The following is a 15,876-nucleotide window of genomic DNA, read 5'->3' as shown; positions in this document are numbered from 1 at the left end:
CACTTCCGCGTTCCCGGGAACTTCAAGTCCCAGAATGCCTCGGGGGCCCTCGCGTCACTTCCGCTGTGTTGGAAGCTGTGGAAAACCGAGACTGGGAGGCGGCGGAAAGCCGGCTGAGGAGGGAGCAGCGGATAGGTGGGGCCGTCTGACAGCCGGTGGGTATTGTGGATGGGATTCGGGGTTGGGGCCAGGTGGAGGGGGGAACTCCTGTGTTATGTCCTTCCCCCGCCTTCCCCCGGTAGATTTCCCCTATGGAGCTGGCGTTGGACCCTGGTGAACAGGACCTGCTGGGCTTCCTGCTAGAGGAAAGCGGAGATTTGGGGGCGGCGCCCGAGGAGGTCTCGGAGGCTCCACTGGACTGGGAGTTGCCGCTTTCTGAGGTGGGTGGGGGCTCTGAGTCCGGTTGGCGCGGGCCGGGGTGTTCTTGGGGCAAGGGTGGTGATATAGGTCAAGAACTGTTCATTTGAACCCTATACAGACACTGAGCGATTGGGACGTAGAGGATTTCCTGAACTCCCTGCCGAGTCCCTCAGACTCGTTGAATATTTTTGGCGACTCTAATCCCTGCCTTGTCCACCACGACCACACCTACTCTCTCTCACAAGAACATGTTTCCATAGATCTAGGTGAGCATGAAATAGTAAGGTTTGGGGGGAAGGAGAGGATTCGTGGGCCTGGCTATTCACTTTCCTTTTTGCAGCCAGTGGGAGCTGTGGAAAAGAGGAGATCCAGATGACGCCACTGCACGTGGAGGACCCGGCAGAGCAGGTACTTTGATTTACAGGAGGATTATTCCCACATTACAGAGGTGGGGCCGGATTCCTCATTCCTCTCTGACATCCCCTTGCAACTCTGCTGCCCACCTTTCCTAACCCCAGGAGATTGTTGGGCTGATGCTGACAGATGAGGAAAAGAGGCTGTTGGAGCAGGAGGGGCTTACTCTGCCTGAAACACTGCCTCTCACTAAGGTAGGACTTCCATTGGTTCAGTAAAGGCTGGAGAGGGGTTGTGAGTCCCAAGTAGGCCAGTTGTTAATTTTATCAGTAACTTGAAAAAGGACTGACGTGAGAAACTTAGCAAATTTGCTGTTAATAGGAAACTGGGGAATGTAGTTAATATGCTAGATGCAGGGGCAGATTCTGGTTTTGTGGAGCTTACACCAATTTCCGTGTTCTCTTTAAGAAAGATTTCAAAAGTGTTAGTGCGTTAGTAATATTATGGCTACTAAGAAGTTGAATGGGGTTTGGAGGCTATATCAACAGAGGAATACCGGTTCCTATCTTGTTCTTCATTATACTGGCCACACCACATCTTAGTGTCCAGATATTAAAAGGATGTGGTCTATTCTGAGGAGATAAATGAGTTAAATTCTTGTCCAGATTAACTGAGGAAATGTTGAGTGCCTTAAAATAGCTAAGGATCATTAATTTTTTCTGTATGGCCCCAGAGATTAGATATTAGGTAAGTGTAATAGATGGAAGGCAGGTGTTGGCTCAGGATAGGAAGATTTTTAATCAATAAAATTGTTAAAAATGGTCTGGCCTGTGAGGGTGTTAACAGCTGGTCCTTGGGGGCCAGAACTGAAGTGCCTATTGGTAAGGGAAGCTGTAGAAGGGATTCCTGCATTGGGAAGATGATTGAACTTTCCAACTCTTGGATCTGAGACCACTTTCCTTGTATTCTCTCAGATGGAGGAACAAGTCCTGAAACGAGTGCGGAGGAAGATCCGAAATAAGAAGTCTGCTCAGGAGAGCCGCAGGAAGAAGAAGGTGTATGTGGGAGGTTTAGAGAGCAGGTATAACGGGAGCGGGACTCTGGGGCTGGGGGAACAGGAGTAGTTGGAAGTGGGAGGTCTTTGGAAGAGAGGATACAGGCCATATCCCCACATCCCTGTTATTCCCTCAGGGTCTTGAAATACACAGCCCAGAACCTGGAGCTACAGAACAAAGTACAGCTCCTGGAGGAACAGAACCTGTAAGCACCTCTCTGTGACATCCCTCCCTTTTCCCGCTGTCTCACTTTTTCCCTGCTCCACACTTGATTTCCAACCGGGCAGCTCCCACATGCAAGGTCTGATTCTTTGTCCTTATTTGGTTTCTGATTCTAAGAAGCTCACAGTAATGGGGAATAAAATCACACATAACAAAGGATAAGTTAAGTATCAAGAAAGACAAGAGGACCCTGCTGGAGTGGTTCAGTGGTTGAGTGTCGACCAATGAACCAGGTCACAGTTCGAATCCTGCTCAGGGTACATACACAGGTTGTGGGTTTGATCCCCAGTGTGGGGCATGCAGGAGGCAGCCAATCAGTGATTCTCTCCCATCACGGATGTTTCTCTCTCCCTCTCTGAAATCATTAAAAATATATTTTTAAAAAAGAGAAAGACCTCATGGGGCAGATGACATTTAATAATAGATAGGATTCTGGGAGTTGGGGTGAGGAGTATAGATGGGAAGGAGCATTTTAGGGAGAGAACACAGCATAGTTCAGTTTGGCTGGAACTCTAACATAGGTGAGTTGAGCCAGAACATAGAGAACCTAGACTGCCTGGTGAGGGTTATGTGTGTAGCTAATTAGGCAGTGTAGAACCACTGACTGTTTGCAAAGGAGTTTAAGTCAGGGCAGGGCAGGGCAGAGGTGTGTATTTGTTTTAATGAAGAACTTTGTCCACAGAGAGGAGGAAGTCATTTGCAAAAATAGGACTTAAAGAGAATTACTGTTTCTAGGTCTCTCTCATGTATACAGGTGTACATGTTATTAAATTTTTAGAGGATCTAGTGCACAGGTGGAGGGGTGGCCTTCACAGAAAGGCTTCATTGTATCTCGGGGTGCCAGGCTAGGGCTGCTAACTGTCCCATCTTCTAGGTCCCTCCTGGACCAGCTGAGGAGACTGCAGGCCGTGGTGACTCAGATATCAAACAGCAGCAGCACCTGTGTCCTGGTAAGGATGGTGATGGAAGGACAGATCCTGCTTCCCGGTGCAGGGATGGGTGCAATCCGGAGCTCTTCATCATTTCCTTTTCTCGTGTTCCAGGTCCTACTGTTCTTCTTCTGTCTCGCCCTTGCACCTGCTATGTACTCCTCTGGCACCAGGGGGAGCCTGCCAGCTGAGCATGGAGGTGAGGGGCTTGAGGATAGTTTTATGGGTGAACTAGTGGGAGAAGCCTGGCCTGCTTCTAACGAGTCTTTTCTTCTCAGTATTATCCCGCCAGCTTCGTGCCCTCCCTCATCAGCTGGAGCTGTCGGCCCTGCAGTCGGAGGTACCAAAGGATAGCTCAGACTATGGGCTCCAGGCTCCTGGCAACTCTTGCTGCCTGCCCTCCCACATGCCTCAGGCTCCTGGCACAGAGCCTCCTCTGAAATTGCCACTCCCTGATCCCTTTTCAAAGTTTGCCTGCCTGGGTCCCATCCTTCCCCTGGATGCAAATCTCACAAGAGAAGAGGGATGGCTCCCTGCCCACAGCCCCGTATCTGTTATCTTGCAGGGCAGATACTCAGGCTAGATGGGAGGCCAATTGAAAAGGAATAAGAGAAGGCTAGTTTTAGCTTCTGTGCCCTGTCAGGATGCCTTAGGGCTCAAACACACCACACTTACCATCTTTCCGGGTCCTTTATTTGTACCCATGTATGTCTGTCACCCCATGAATGGACCTGGGGGAATCAACTGACCTTGAACATTTCATGCAGTGAGGGGATGGGATAAGGAAATAAATAAGTGATTCTGATGCGTGGGTTACCCTCAACTCCTTTCCTGATGTGGCTGGGTGGGGAGAAGGGAAGGGAAGCATGATTGTCCTAGTGGCTCAGGGTTGCAGAAGACTGGGGTGATAGGGAAGAGCAAATGCCAGGTGGGATTTATGTTAGTGCCTCCCTCCCATAGTTCAGGGGTTCACTCTGGACTTGGGTTTGCCATGACTTCCTTTGGTCCGAGTTTAGACTCTTTGCTTAGTCCTGTGCCCTGTTCAGCTTTTGGTCTGGAGGCCTTTTTATGTTGCTGCTGCAGGGCCAGCTGCATGGCCCAGATGCTCAGTGGCCGCATGTAGGCCAGAGAGCGGAACACTCGCTTTTGGCAGTATGCCTCTGGGGTCTGGAAGCCCAAGCCCAGGCGCTCCCACACTGTTCGGTAGCAGCCTTCAGCTGTCTGGAAGCCCTCCCGCGTCAGGCCCTGTAGGGAGAGATGGCAGTCACATTAGTTGGCACCCCCTGAATGGTCTCTTGAACTGGACAGATGGAGGCAATGGGGTCTCTGCCCTCAAGCAGTTCCCAGCTAATGGGGGAGATAAATTTAACCCATAGACAGGTGACTGAAGGCAAGAGCAGTAATGCATGCCAGGGAAAAGAGGGAGGCTTTCTAGGTGAATAGATGGCATGGGTTAGGCAGTACAGATAATTGAGGGCTAAGGAAGTGCGGGGCCATGAGACAGATGGTGGAGAGATGGGGAAGGCAGTGCGTTACCTCCTGGATCATGGTGGCTGCCAGCCCGTAGACCACGCCCACCCAGACTTCATCAGACTGGACACTGGATCTATCGGGGACACCCTGGGGCTGCATCCCATTCACAGCCCCCATGGTCCCTCCTGCAAAGGCCTGGACATTGAGCTCAAAGATAGTCTGGAGAGCACGAACCACGTGTTGGGTAGGAAATACCTAGAGGGGCAAAGGCAGAAACACGGTCTCTTAAACTTGCTTCTTCCCAGAAAAACCCAACTGGTTCCTCCTCCTAGTCCCTCTCACCTCAGTTTCTCCTTCTCCTAGGCCACTAGCCCTCAGGAACCACTGGCCAGCACACTGGTCAGACATGATGCTACAGGATTGAGGCTGAGAGCTGCAATCATAGTTGTAATAGCGGCCTGGAGTGGAGGAAGGGCAAAAGTAAGTCTCTTTGTATTTCCATAGCTGCCTTAAGACTCCTTAGGAATACTCCAACTCACCATTCCATAGCAGCCTCTCATAGGCTTGCTGGCCCCGGCTAAGGATGGAAGAAAACTTATCTTGAATGTCCTGTGTCCCACACAGAGCAGCCATCCGGACCATCACAGCCACAGCTGCCAGCCACAGTCCTCCACAGTAAGCACTGATGGGGAAAACGGGTTTAGGGGTCACACTGGCAGCTCCAGCCATTCCCATGCCATATAACAGGCAATGAGTCACCCTTCCTTGGGCCCACATCCCTTGGTGCTTAGTGGCCATCTCAGGCCCTCTGTACATCCCTGTCCCCCCACCTGGGGCCTGTGGTGACCCAAGCATCGTAGGTCTGGTCTGCATAGCCTCCATTTTCAATGAGTCCATCTTGGTCCTTGTCAAACTTCATTTCAGACTCCATCACGGCCTAGAGAGGGAGCAAGATAGGGAAGACCTAGATCCCAAGGAAAGACAACAGCCAGCTATCTGTCCCCAAACACCAGTCATGCTCCTGGACTGGCCACTGTACATGCATCCCTTACCAGACACACAGGCCACATGTCCCTCAGGAAGCCCTGGTCCCCTGTCAGGTAATAGTCCCGATAAACCTGCAGCACAAACTTCAAATTCAGGTCCTTCCAGTCAGCAGTGTCATGGATCACATAGGCATTGACCCGGAGCCATGGCTCGTCATCTGCAGGAGGGAAGGGAACCTGGTTAACTTGTGTTGATGGTAGGGAGAGGGTGCAGAAGTTGAGGGAAGCTGACCCTGAGGTGGAAGGGCTTTTACCTGGGTCCCCAATATCATGGGGGATGACATTCCTCCTTTTCACAGGCGCCATTACCCCACTCATCAGGTACCGTCGACATGTTAGGTCTTCCCCAAGTGTGGCCAGAGCTGGGGAAGCAAACATACAAGTGGGGGGAGAGAATGGGCAGTCTTGGGGTGGTGTAGAGCTGTGGGTGTGACCCCAGAAGGAAACCAGTAAACAGGGTATAGGTATATTTTGGGGGGGAAAAGATAATGTGAGGGACCACAAAGGTTCAAAGGTCGGGGGAAAACTAAGGGGGCAGAAGAGGCACAAAAGAGACCCTCACCCATGTCATACTGCAGACTGAGCTCAAGTTTGGGCCATAGCATGATGAGGGCGAAGGAAGCGTAGAAGTGGACATCGTATGTGTTGTACATGCGATATTCCTGGCCTGGAGGAATGAGGGATACACACTGTTGCCAGAATTCCTCTTCGTATTCCCCTCCCTACTTAGCTTGCCCTCTGGAGTTGGGGGTGGGGCACTGTCACACTCTATACCTGCCAGTTACCCCTCATCCCAACCAGTGACCTGGGCAGGCAACACTTACCGTCCTGCCTGGTGGTAGGGCACTAACTGGCCTCACAGATACGGCCTGCCATACTATGGCCACCAGCAGCCCATACCTTCAAGGTAGCCAAATCGACCGTACTCCGTGAGGAGGGGGCGGAGCTGACACATGCTCCCTCCCAGCTCCTCCGGCAGGGAGTCCTCAGGAACTTCCAGCCACACTGTGCCTCCATCAGCCAGGAAGTATAGTTCATTGAAGAGTGCAGATTTGTACCAGGCAGGCAAGGACCTGTGGAGTCAGGAGGGGGTGGTCTAGTAAGTGTGGACCTCCCAGGAGAGGAAGGACTTGGGGGTTCAGTTGAGTGGGGGCACCAAGTGAAGCCCAGCTCAACTCTGCTGCCTTTGGTGGGTGGAGAGTGAATTAAGGAGTCCTAATTGGAGTGTGAGTGCCTGGGAGAAGAGGGAGAGATGGGCCCCATTGACACCTGTCATCCAATACTGGGCTCTGCCAAGCTGAGATCCTCTCTTCCCAGTCTGCGTATTGGTACAGTGCATAGTGACTGAGGGCGGGTGCCGCATCACCATCTGAGCCAAAGAACCTTGTGTATCGCCTGGGGTGAGAAGAAAGGGGAGGGATGAGAACATGGGCTCCAGGTCAGACCCTACCACCTTGGATCCCTATACTCTCTCTGTCCCCTCACCTGTGGTAGACCTGGCCCTGACCTCCAAACGTGATTCTGGGCATGTCCCAGGCCAGCGAGAACTCCAGGCAGCACCGGCCTCGAGGTGGCAGCTTACTCGTCACACACACAGCCCCAGCGACGCCTTCCCCTTTCTGCGAGAGGGTGCTTGGACCTGAGAGAAGCACAGAAGCCTTCATCCCCCAGGATCCCAAAGATGGGAGCAAGGCCAATTCGTTACCAGGCCTCCCACCTGCTCTCAAGACAGGGACAGCCTCTTTCCCGCCACCTCCCTGTGAGACCCCCCATCACCAGCAGGGGAGTCCAGCTGTCCATCCTGAAGTAGATCCTGCCACACCTGCTGCCCAGTGCCGTCAGGGTCAAAAGCTGTGACGTGGGTTACCGTCGTGTCTGCCTGTTAAAGGGCCAAAAGCTGTGAAGGGAAGCTCTAAAGAGCGCTGGCTTCCAATCTGCTCTGGCTCTTGTTGTGTATTCCCACCTCCTCCAAGTTCCACAGGCTTATGGGCTGTGGTGAGTGGGACTCAGGCGTTTAGGAATGAAGAGAGCATGGTGGGATGGGGTGGGCTCGGGCTGGCTGGGAGTAGGGGTTTGGGTTAAGGTATAGTACAGGACAGGCTGCTCCATACCGTGAGTCGTGCAGCCACAGCCATCGTGTAGGGATTTGGAAGGGTTGGATGATGCAGCAGCAGCCCCCGGATGGTCTCCCCGTTACGCTCCAGACAGAAGGGCTCATTCCACAAACCCCCTGAGGCATCGTCCCGACCTCCCAGGCCATTCCGCATGGAGAACATGATGGACACATCCAGGGCTTCATCGCCTCCGTTTTCCACGTCCCACACAAAGACTCCTACAGGCAGACTGCTGTCCTGGGAGCAAGAGATCAGACTCAGATGGTCCGAGTGTGGCTCCTCCTGGGCCCACTCCCCATGGCCAAGCCTCGTACCAAGGACCTGACTCAAATACCCCCAATATATTCTCCCAATAAAAGAATTAAAAAAAATTTTTTTTTTTTTTAATTTCAGAGAAAGGAGAGGAGAGGGGGAGAGAGAGAACCATTGATAGGAGAGAAACATCAATCAGCTGCCTCCTGCATGCCCCCTACTAGGGATCAAGCCTGCAACCTGAGCATATGCCCTGACTGGGAATCAAACAAGTGGACTCCTGCTGCATGGGTGATGCTGAACTTACTGAGCCACATCGCCTGGGCCTACCAAAATATTCTTGATTCCCACTAGCATCTCCCCATATTCCCAGGCAGGCTATCTACCAGGAGACAGAAGACCAGGTGGGCAGTGGTCCTGGAAACCAGTATAATGTTCATGCTCCAACCTCTTTCACAGGTCATGGACTTCCCAGCAGAGACAGGTCCCAGGGAAGGGAGGACAATGGAGGAAACACAGAGGTGGAATCTCACCTGGTAGTCATGGGGCAAGATGGGTGTGATCTGGCGGCAGGTGAGGGTGACATTCTGGCCAGGAAGCTGATAGACAGTCCAGGCTCGGGGATACAGGGCATGGTAGAATGCGAAGAACCCACACAGGCCCCAGTTCCAGCTGCGCAAGACACTTGGGCGCTCCACGGACAGGACTTGCTGGTACACAGTCTGCCCTTCCCGACGCAAGCACACTGTGAACTAAACCAAGAAAGAAGATAGGCTAGAACCTGGTAATCCACAGGCACTTCACACTAGTCTCCCTCCCTTCAAAGTAGCTCCTCCGGTTCCAGAGCCTGCAATGGTTACCATTGCCCCACAGCCTCACTCACCCCTAGGCCTTTCCCCAGGCTCAGTGAGTCACCACCAAGTCTGGCCTCCTTCTCCATCAATCTCCCAGACTTCCTCTCCCTTCTCACCACCGTGGTCTTCTTGCCCTAAGCCAGGCCCTCACCATCTCTGCTTTTACCCTCTAGCCCTACTCACCTGGTATCATGATCTTTCTTATAGACAAATCAAGATGTGTTAGTCCGTGTTTATGTTCCAGTGGCTCCCCACGGCCTTCAGACTAAACTCTTCTACCTGGATTTCATGACCTTGATCTGGTCTGTCCCTGCTCATTAGACTCATTACCTGCTGAAGCACCTATATTCTGGTCATATCAAATACTCTATGCCTCGAGCATACTACATTTCCTCCGTGCCTTTGCCCATGCTCACTCTAAATCTGGTGAAACACCCCCATTCTTTTAGGCTGAGGCCAAATGCTATCTCTTCAATCGTTGAGTCATTCTCCTGTGTATCCCCCAGCCTCTAATACGTGACAATGTGTTTATTGACATTCTGACTCTGACGGCTCCATGGGTTGAGGGCAGGGACCCTCTCGAGTTCCCGGAGGTCCCCCTCTCCAGCTATGACTCCCAATCTGCCAGGCAGAGTTGGCAATAGTAGGAAGAGAAGGGCAAAGTCTGCAGCGGTGTCCCTTTGTGCTCAGTGTCTCTCTCTTTGGCATTGATGTGGCCTCACAGTGTCTATTTTCTCAAAGTCCCCTAATAAAACCCCCCCTAGTAAAAATTTAAGCTTGCCTGGTCGGTGTGGCTCAGTGGTGAAGCATCAACCTATGAACCAGGAGGTCATGGTCCAATTCCTAGTCAGGGCACAAACCCGGGTTGCGGGCTTGATCCCCAGTGTGGGGTGTGCAGGAGGCAACTGATCGGTACGCTCTCATTATTGATGTTTCTATCTCTTTTTCTCCCTCTCCCTTCCTCTATGAAATCAATAAAAAATAAATAAATAAATTAAAAAATTTAAATTTAAGCTTTGCCTGGCCAGGTGGTTCGGTTAGTAAGAGTAGCATCCCATACACCAAAAAGGTTGCAGGTTTAATTCAGACAGGGCACATACCTAGGTCACCAGTTCAATCTCTGGTTGGCACATATAGGAGACAACCAATCAATGTTTTTCTTTCTCCGTACCCTTTTCTCTAAAAAAAACAGTAAAAATATGCCCTCAGGTGAGAACTTGGAAAAAAAAAAAAAAAGATTTAAGCTTCTGGAGGGTAGGGCTATGAAGGGTTGATAGCTCTTCCCTTGGTTCAGAGTATGTCTGATATTGTTAAGCATATATATAATATCTTTTTTTTTTTTTTTTTTTGTAATAGTAGATAATGGTTAAGACCATGACTCTTTTTTTTTTTTTTTTTTTTTTTAAAAACATATATTTTTATTGATTTCAGAGAGGTAGGGAGAGGGAGTGAGAGGGAGACAAAAGCATCAATGATGAGAGAGAATAATCGATTGGCTACCTTCTACACGTCCCACACTGGGGATCAAATCCACAACCCGGGCATGTGTCCTGATCAGGAATTGAACCATGACCTCCTGGTTCATAGGTTCATAAGTTTGACGTTCAAACACTGAACGACAAAGGCTGGGCAAGACCATGGGCTCTGAACCACAGAGGGAACTGAATCCCAGTGCTTCCCTTTACCAGCCCATATGACCTTGGGCACGTTACTAAACTTCTTTAGATCTCAGTTTCCTCTTTTATAAACGGGTATAATAATATACTTACCTTATAGGATTGTCTTTAAGTATTAAATATTACACAAAAATGCTAGCACATGTTAAGCATGCAATAATTACTTTAACTGTAGAGTCATGATTCTGGAAGGCATTCCCCTGGGGATACCTGAGTGATGAGCCAGAAAGGAAGCTTGGGACCATTGGGCAGGGTTGGTAAAACTAACCAGGAAGGGCATTGTCATTAATTGGACTCAACGTCTGCTAGTCATTTCTCCTTTGAAGATGAGCTGAAGCTGGAGGCATCCCTTAGACAGGAAATAGGAACTTGGTGGACAGCTCAACATGAGAGGTCACTAGAGAGAGATGATGAAAAGTAGATCACATGCCTCTGGCAATCTCAGCCCAGGAAGAACAGAGGGAAAAGAAGCAAAGCTTCAGAAAGGGAAGAAGGCTAGAAGTCTGTGTTGGGAGATGAGGGGCTTCTCAGGCCCTCAGCCAGAGAGACCAGAGAGTGATCACCAGCAGAGGAGCTGGCCTCTGGCTGAGGGCTGGCAAATCAGGGCGAGCAGCTGGTGCTTTATATGCATCTGTTTTCCTCATGCATTTGCAGTCATTGGTTTTGTTTTCCCGTCTGGTCCTACCACGTGTTCTTTCAACCAGGTGAAGTGCTCTGGGAATTCTCTGTACTCTGTCGCTGAGTACTGGCTCAGCTAGTGGACAGCACGTAGGCAGGAGGCATTTATTAGAGAAATGGAGGGCACAGATGTGCCAGGGCTGTCAACTCTTTCAAGGAGCGTGTACTCTGTGAGTGGCTCATCCCTATAGTACACAGCTGGGTACACAGAAAGCATCCTAAAAGGACTTACTGGACTGAATCATTTACACATCTGCCTGCCACATCCCACACTGGCCAGGGGGCCCTTCCTGGTGTGGGGAGGTGCTGTGTTGGCCCTCTCCTCCACCGCCTCGCTCTTACTTGGTCAGCAGTGACTGTCCGGTGCTGGTACATTCCAGGATTAAGCTGCCAACGACAGAACTGGCCTCGCCAGCCTCGGGTTATGGTGCCTCCCCCGATGCCCCCCAAGGGACAACCTAGAAAGAGAATGAGGACCATTACTAGGGTAATGGGTAGAGGGAAACAAGCCATTTCTCACTTCTAGACTATGAAGATGGGTTCCTCTAAAAACCATGGGAATATGAAATCAACACATATACTTTAACTTATACAATGTTACATGTCAACTATATCAATAAAGCTGGGGTGGGGGGAACCTCTAAGATATGGGGCAGTAAAGCTTGCCTAAGTGGAAACATCTCTGCCTCACTCTGCGCCCTCTCTGAGCAGGGCAGAGCTGGGGTGGGGCTCACCATAGATCTGTCTCAGGGGTACACTGTTGATGAGGTCGATGAAAGGTTTCTTCTTCTCCACCTGAGTCTTCCGGTACCACCACTGCAAGTACCTGAGAGCAAGAGGCAGTGTGAACGGAAGGGCTGTGGGCAGCGCCTTCCTGGCTGCAGCCACCCACCTCTCTCTGGACACGCAGCTGTGATTTCCCATCACATGTTCTAGGGATCCAACACCTTTGCTCCCAAACCTCCTCCTCTCAGCTTCTCTACAGAACAAGGTGCCCTCATCTTCCCAGTCCCCCGCTTACAGTGTGGGACTGTCGTTGTTACTTTTCTCTAGTCTCCTCAGGAGCTTTCTGCTCTTTCCTCACCTCTAACTCTACTGCCACTGCTTTACTTACCCGGCAGCTTTTGTCCGAGGTGTTGAAAGGGCCAGTTATGATTTCTAAGCTGTAAGCTTTGTGGTTTTGCTCTTTTGTAATATCCCAGTAAAGTCTTAGAAAAAAACACCTCCACATTTCCCTGGGTTTGTCACAGCTCTGAGTCCCATGGGCAACTGGTTCTGTTTGGGATTCAATGACATCTGTCCTAGACCGTCTTCTAATCTTACTTTCTTGCAACCCCTGCCCTGCAAGTCTCTCTCCCAATTCTACTCCTACCCAGCCATTTTATAGTCACTATTCAAGCGCAACACTTACAACCAGGCGCTTGTGTAAGTAACCCTCTGAGCCTCAGTTTCCTCATCTACCAAATGAGGAGACCTCCTGTCCTACCAAACTACCCACCTCATGGAATGAGCAAATGACATGCTAGGTAGGAAAGCCATAAAGTCGAATGCCTGTGTCAGGTATGACCATTACTTGTACATACACTATCTCAATTCCCAATCAGCTGCTGTCTTGTTATTTCAGAGTTCCTCACGTGAGTCTGACATACTTCGAAGTTCCTTGGGGAAAGGGACAGTGACAAAGACTAGTTGATTGTTACCCATTGCTTCAAGCACAGGGCAGGGCACATGGTCAACAGTCAATAAATATTTGCTGAATTTACATGATTGTACAAACAGTGGGGCATAAGAGAGAGGAACACAGACAGGAGCAAGGGGAGGAGAAACGAGCCTAAAGAATAGGGAAGTTACATTCTGGGGGGCAGGAGGAAAGGGAGGGAAGACAAAGGATGAGAAGATGGCAGATGATCCTTCCTGACAACTTAGAGGAAACTGGACTCTGAGAGGCCAGAAAGGATTGGTGAAGAGAAAGAGAGTGCATGGGCATTAGGGCAATGAGGAAGAAATGCGATATGAGAATAAGCAGAACAAAGGAGTATCTAGTATAGAACTAGAATGAATGGACTCGGTCTGGAAGGGAGAGCAATCAAAACTGAGTTCTTACCACACGGAGGCCTAGAGAACTCTGTCTTTCGGGCGCTCCTGATTAGAGTACCCTCAGTTCAGCTTTCTCTTAGGTTTCTCCCATTCCCTGAATTTGGCAGTTGACCATTCTTGACCTATTTGGCCTCTTCCATAATTTCAGCCCCAACTTAAGAATTATCACTCAGAAATCTTCCTTGTCTCACCCCTGCTTTCTCCCCGGGGCAAGACCTCATCCCATTCCAAAGCCTGTGTCAGTGGCCTGCACCCTATCCTGACACGGGAAGCCAAGGTCCAGGGGCCTGAGCATGGCGTCAGGCCTCTGATTCAGCTCACACGGAGGGACACAGGGGTAGGATACCTACCTGCTCTTTTTTTAAATCCTCACCTGAGGATACGTTTTTATTGATTTTAAAGAAAGGGGAAAGGAGAGATAAAGGGATAGAAACGTTGATGAGAAACATCTTAAAAGAGAGAGAAAGAGAGAGAGAGAGTGGGAGAAGCATCAATGTGAGAAACATTGATTGGTTGCCTCCCGTATGTGTCCCGACTAAGTATGTGCCCTGACCGGGAATTGAACCTGCAACCTTTTGGTGTAGAGGATAATGCTCCAACCAACTGAGCCACCATCTGTTCTTGACCTCAATGTCCCCACCACATGCACCCCAAAGTGCTTCTCTTAGCACCTGGGCTCTGAGACCCACGCCCTCCCAAATAAAACATGGTGTCTACATTCTGTTTTGCCCCAAACGTTGAGCTAGGGATGACTGTTCTCTGGTGCTGGCCACCCTGAGTTACTAGCAAAGGAGAGGCACCAGACCCTTCCCACTGCCCAGGGCTGGGCTTAGGTAAATGGACTCCCACCCAACCCCAAAGCACTGAATGGGAAAGGAAAGGATCCATTTATTTATTTTTTAAAATCCTCACCCGAGGATATATTTTTTCATTGATTCTAGAGAAAGAGGAAGGAATAGGGGATGGAGAAAGGAAGGGAGAGGGAGAGAAAAAACAACACATCGATGTGAGAGAAACATCCATCGGTTGCCTCATGCACGGGCCCTGACTGGGAATTCAACCCTCGACCTTTCGGTGAATGGGACATCACTCTAACTAACTATTGAGCAACCCAGCCAGGGTAGGGAAGCATATCAGGGCTGCATTTCACAGCCCTCAAGACTCCCTCCATGGCTCTATGTTTACTGTAGAATGACTCAGGATGACCTGCCTTTGCCCTCACATCCACCTGTTCCTGTTAATAGGTCTTATTCTCTCATCTCTAGTTTTTTAATTCATTGGGGAACGGAGGGATCTAGAGGAGTTCTATAGCCAGAGTGAGCTCTTCGGGTGTCTGCAGTCCTTTGGTAGGGAGTGCAGGGGCAAGGGAGACACCAGGGCAGGCTCTGGAAGGCTATTCCTAAGAGCTCTGGGGACACTATGGCAGTGCCTCTCTGATCAGAGCGGAGCGAACAGCACCCTTCATCACCCTCTCAGGACTGAGAGCAGGCAGCTTGGGAACTAAAGCGTGATGGGTACTGGACTGGAATGCCTGAGTGAGGTACTGAGACGACTCCAGCTGCTCAGGGGATTCTGAGACGCACCCCCTCCCAAATAAAACAACATTGTGTCAGCACCTCAGCGGCCACACTATCCTTTCCTATCCGACCACAACACAGAGCTAACTCCGAAGACCAACCTTTGGAGAAGAGGGAGTGTCTGAGAGGGAGCTTAACGGGAAAGGCTGGCCGCAGGCCTAGATGTTTCTGCTCTTTCCTACTTAAAGGCAGGTGACTGGGAGGAAAGGGTTGCAACAAGATGTGACCTGGTCTTACTCTCCAAACCCAAGGCTGAGAATACGTTGGGGATAAAGACCACTTGATTGGGACAAGGCACGGACCTGCTTTCTCACCCCTTCCCACTCCTGCCGGCAGTCTTGTGCTGGAACAAAGTGAAGCCTCCGGGACTCGAGGCAGTGGGATCTACTCACCTCAAGCCCATGCCCAGATGCTTTATCAGGTTGCTGAGGGAGATGTCATTGGCATTAAAGGGTTTCCTCTTCTCAGCAAACTCGTGAGCCAAGCAGATGCGCCAGCCAAAGGAAGGCACCTGGTAGCCCTCAGCTTGCCCCTCGTAGGAAGCCATCAGCTGCCCAGGGTCCTCCGGATTGCTGTAGCCCAGCTCATTTTGGGATCGGCTGTCCTCGGGGCTCTCGCAGTCAGTAGTAACCTGCACGGCCTCAGAGTCTCCTGTGTCTTTAGGGCAGTAAACCCGTGGGTCCCCTTTGGCACAGCCGGTCTGCTCCGAGGCGGGGACTCCGGTTCCCATGCTCCCTGGATCCTGGGTCCCCACGACCTCGATGGCCCCAGGTCCCGCGCCTTCGGATACAAAGTATCTCGCCAACCAAATGCAGAAGCGGATGCCGATCGGGGTCCGGTGCCGGTGCCGTCCCGGAGGGTCGGCCGCTGGGGGAAGAAACTGAGGCGAGCAGGTGCCTCCGTGGAGCCCGGGGGCTGTGGCTGCAGCTGCGGCGGCGGAGGCGACGGCAGTGAAGCCGCCGCCTCGGGCTCCCCGTCGTCGTCTCTCCGGGGCCTGGGCGGGAAGGGTCGGGCCTCGTCGTCATTGGGCCGCGATGATGAGCTAGCCCGGCCAAAGGGCGACTACTGGGCCAGCGGGAAGGGGAGGGGCCGCCCGCCAGGCGCCGCCCCCGGGACCGGCCTGGGCGCGCGCGGCGGCCTCCGCCTCGAACCCGGGCCGCGGCCCCAGGTCCCCCCGGGGTGGGCGCCG

The 15,876-nt window shown here is 51.4% G+C and overlaps 2 protein-coding genes across 3 annotated transcripts; one reads left to right on the top strand and one right to left on the bottom strand.

Annotated features, from left to right (window-relative positions):
* Window positions 1-42: 42 nt before the first annotated feature.
* Window positions 43-3,725, top strand: CREB3 (cAMP responsive element binding protein 3). Its single transcript, XM_084898773.1, has 10 exons — window positions 43-155; window positions 243-380; window positions 479-626; window positions 701-768; window positions 879-968; window positions 1,689-1,795; window positions 1,906-1,974; window positions 2,866-2,941; window positions 3,035-3,119; window positions 3,199-3,725. The coding sequence occupies exons 2-10, from the start codon at window positions 252-254 to the stop codon at window positions 3,501-3,503; spliced, it is 1,077 nt and encodes a 358-aa protein (XP_084754899.1). The 5' UTR covers window positions 43-155; window positions 243-251; the 3' UTR covers window positions 3,504-3,725.
* Window positions 2,634-15,578, bottom strand: GBA2 (glucosylceramidase beta 2). Of its 2 annotated transcripts, none has more exons than XM_084898712.1 (17): window positions 15,080-15,578; window positions 11,748-11,839; window positions 11,356-11,471; window positions 8,339-8,557; window positions 7,551-7,790; window positions 7,216-7,318; window positions 6,925-7,078; window positions 6,709-6,834; window positions 6,340-6,512; window positions 6,002-6,106; window positions 5,694-5,801; window positions 5,446-5,597; window positions 5,224-5,330; window positions 4,933-5,075; window positions 4,736-4,851; window positions 4,457-4,648; window positions 2,634-4,165 (listed from the first exon to the last, which is right to left on the bottom strand). In XM_084898712.1, exons 1-17 carry the CDS (start codon window positions 15,415-15,417, stop codon window positions 3,890-3,892), a joined length of 2,760 nt encoding a protein of 919 aa, XP_084754838.1. In that variant the 5' UTR covers window positions 15,418-15,578; the 3' UTR covers window positions 2,634-3,889. The 2 variants fall into 2 exon arrangements, with proteins under 2 accessions (XP_084754838.1, XP_084754839.1); XM_084898713.1 differs by having other exon boundaries at window positions 7,551-7,785; window positions 15,080-15,477.
* Window positions 15,579-15,876: the final 298 nt, after the last annotated feature.

This window comes from Pipistrellus hanaki, assembly GCF_964339955.1.
Source record: "Pipistrellus hanaki genome assembly, chromosome: 11".
Taxonomy (NCBI): Eukaryota; Metazoa; Chordata; class Mammalia; order Chiroptera; family Vespertilionidae; genus Pipistrellus; species Pipistrellus hanaki.
Note: the sequence above shows the minus strand (reverse complement) of the source record. Positions and strands in the feature narration are given on the sequence as shown.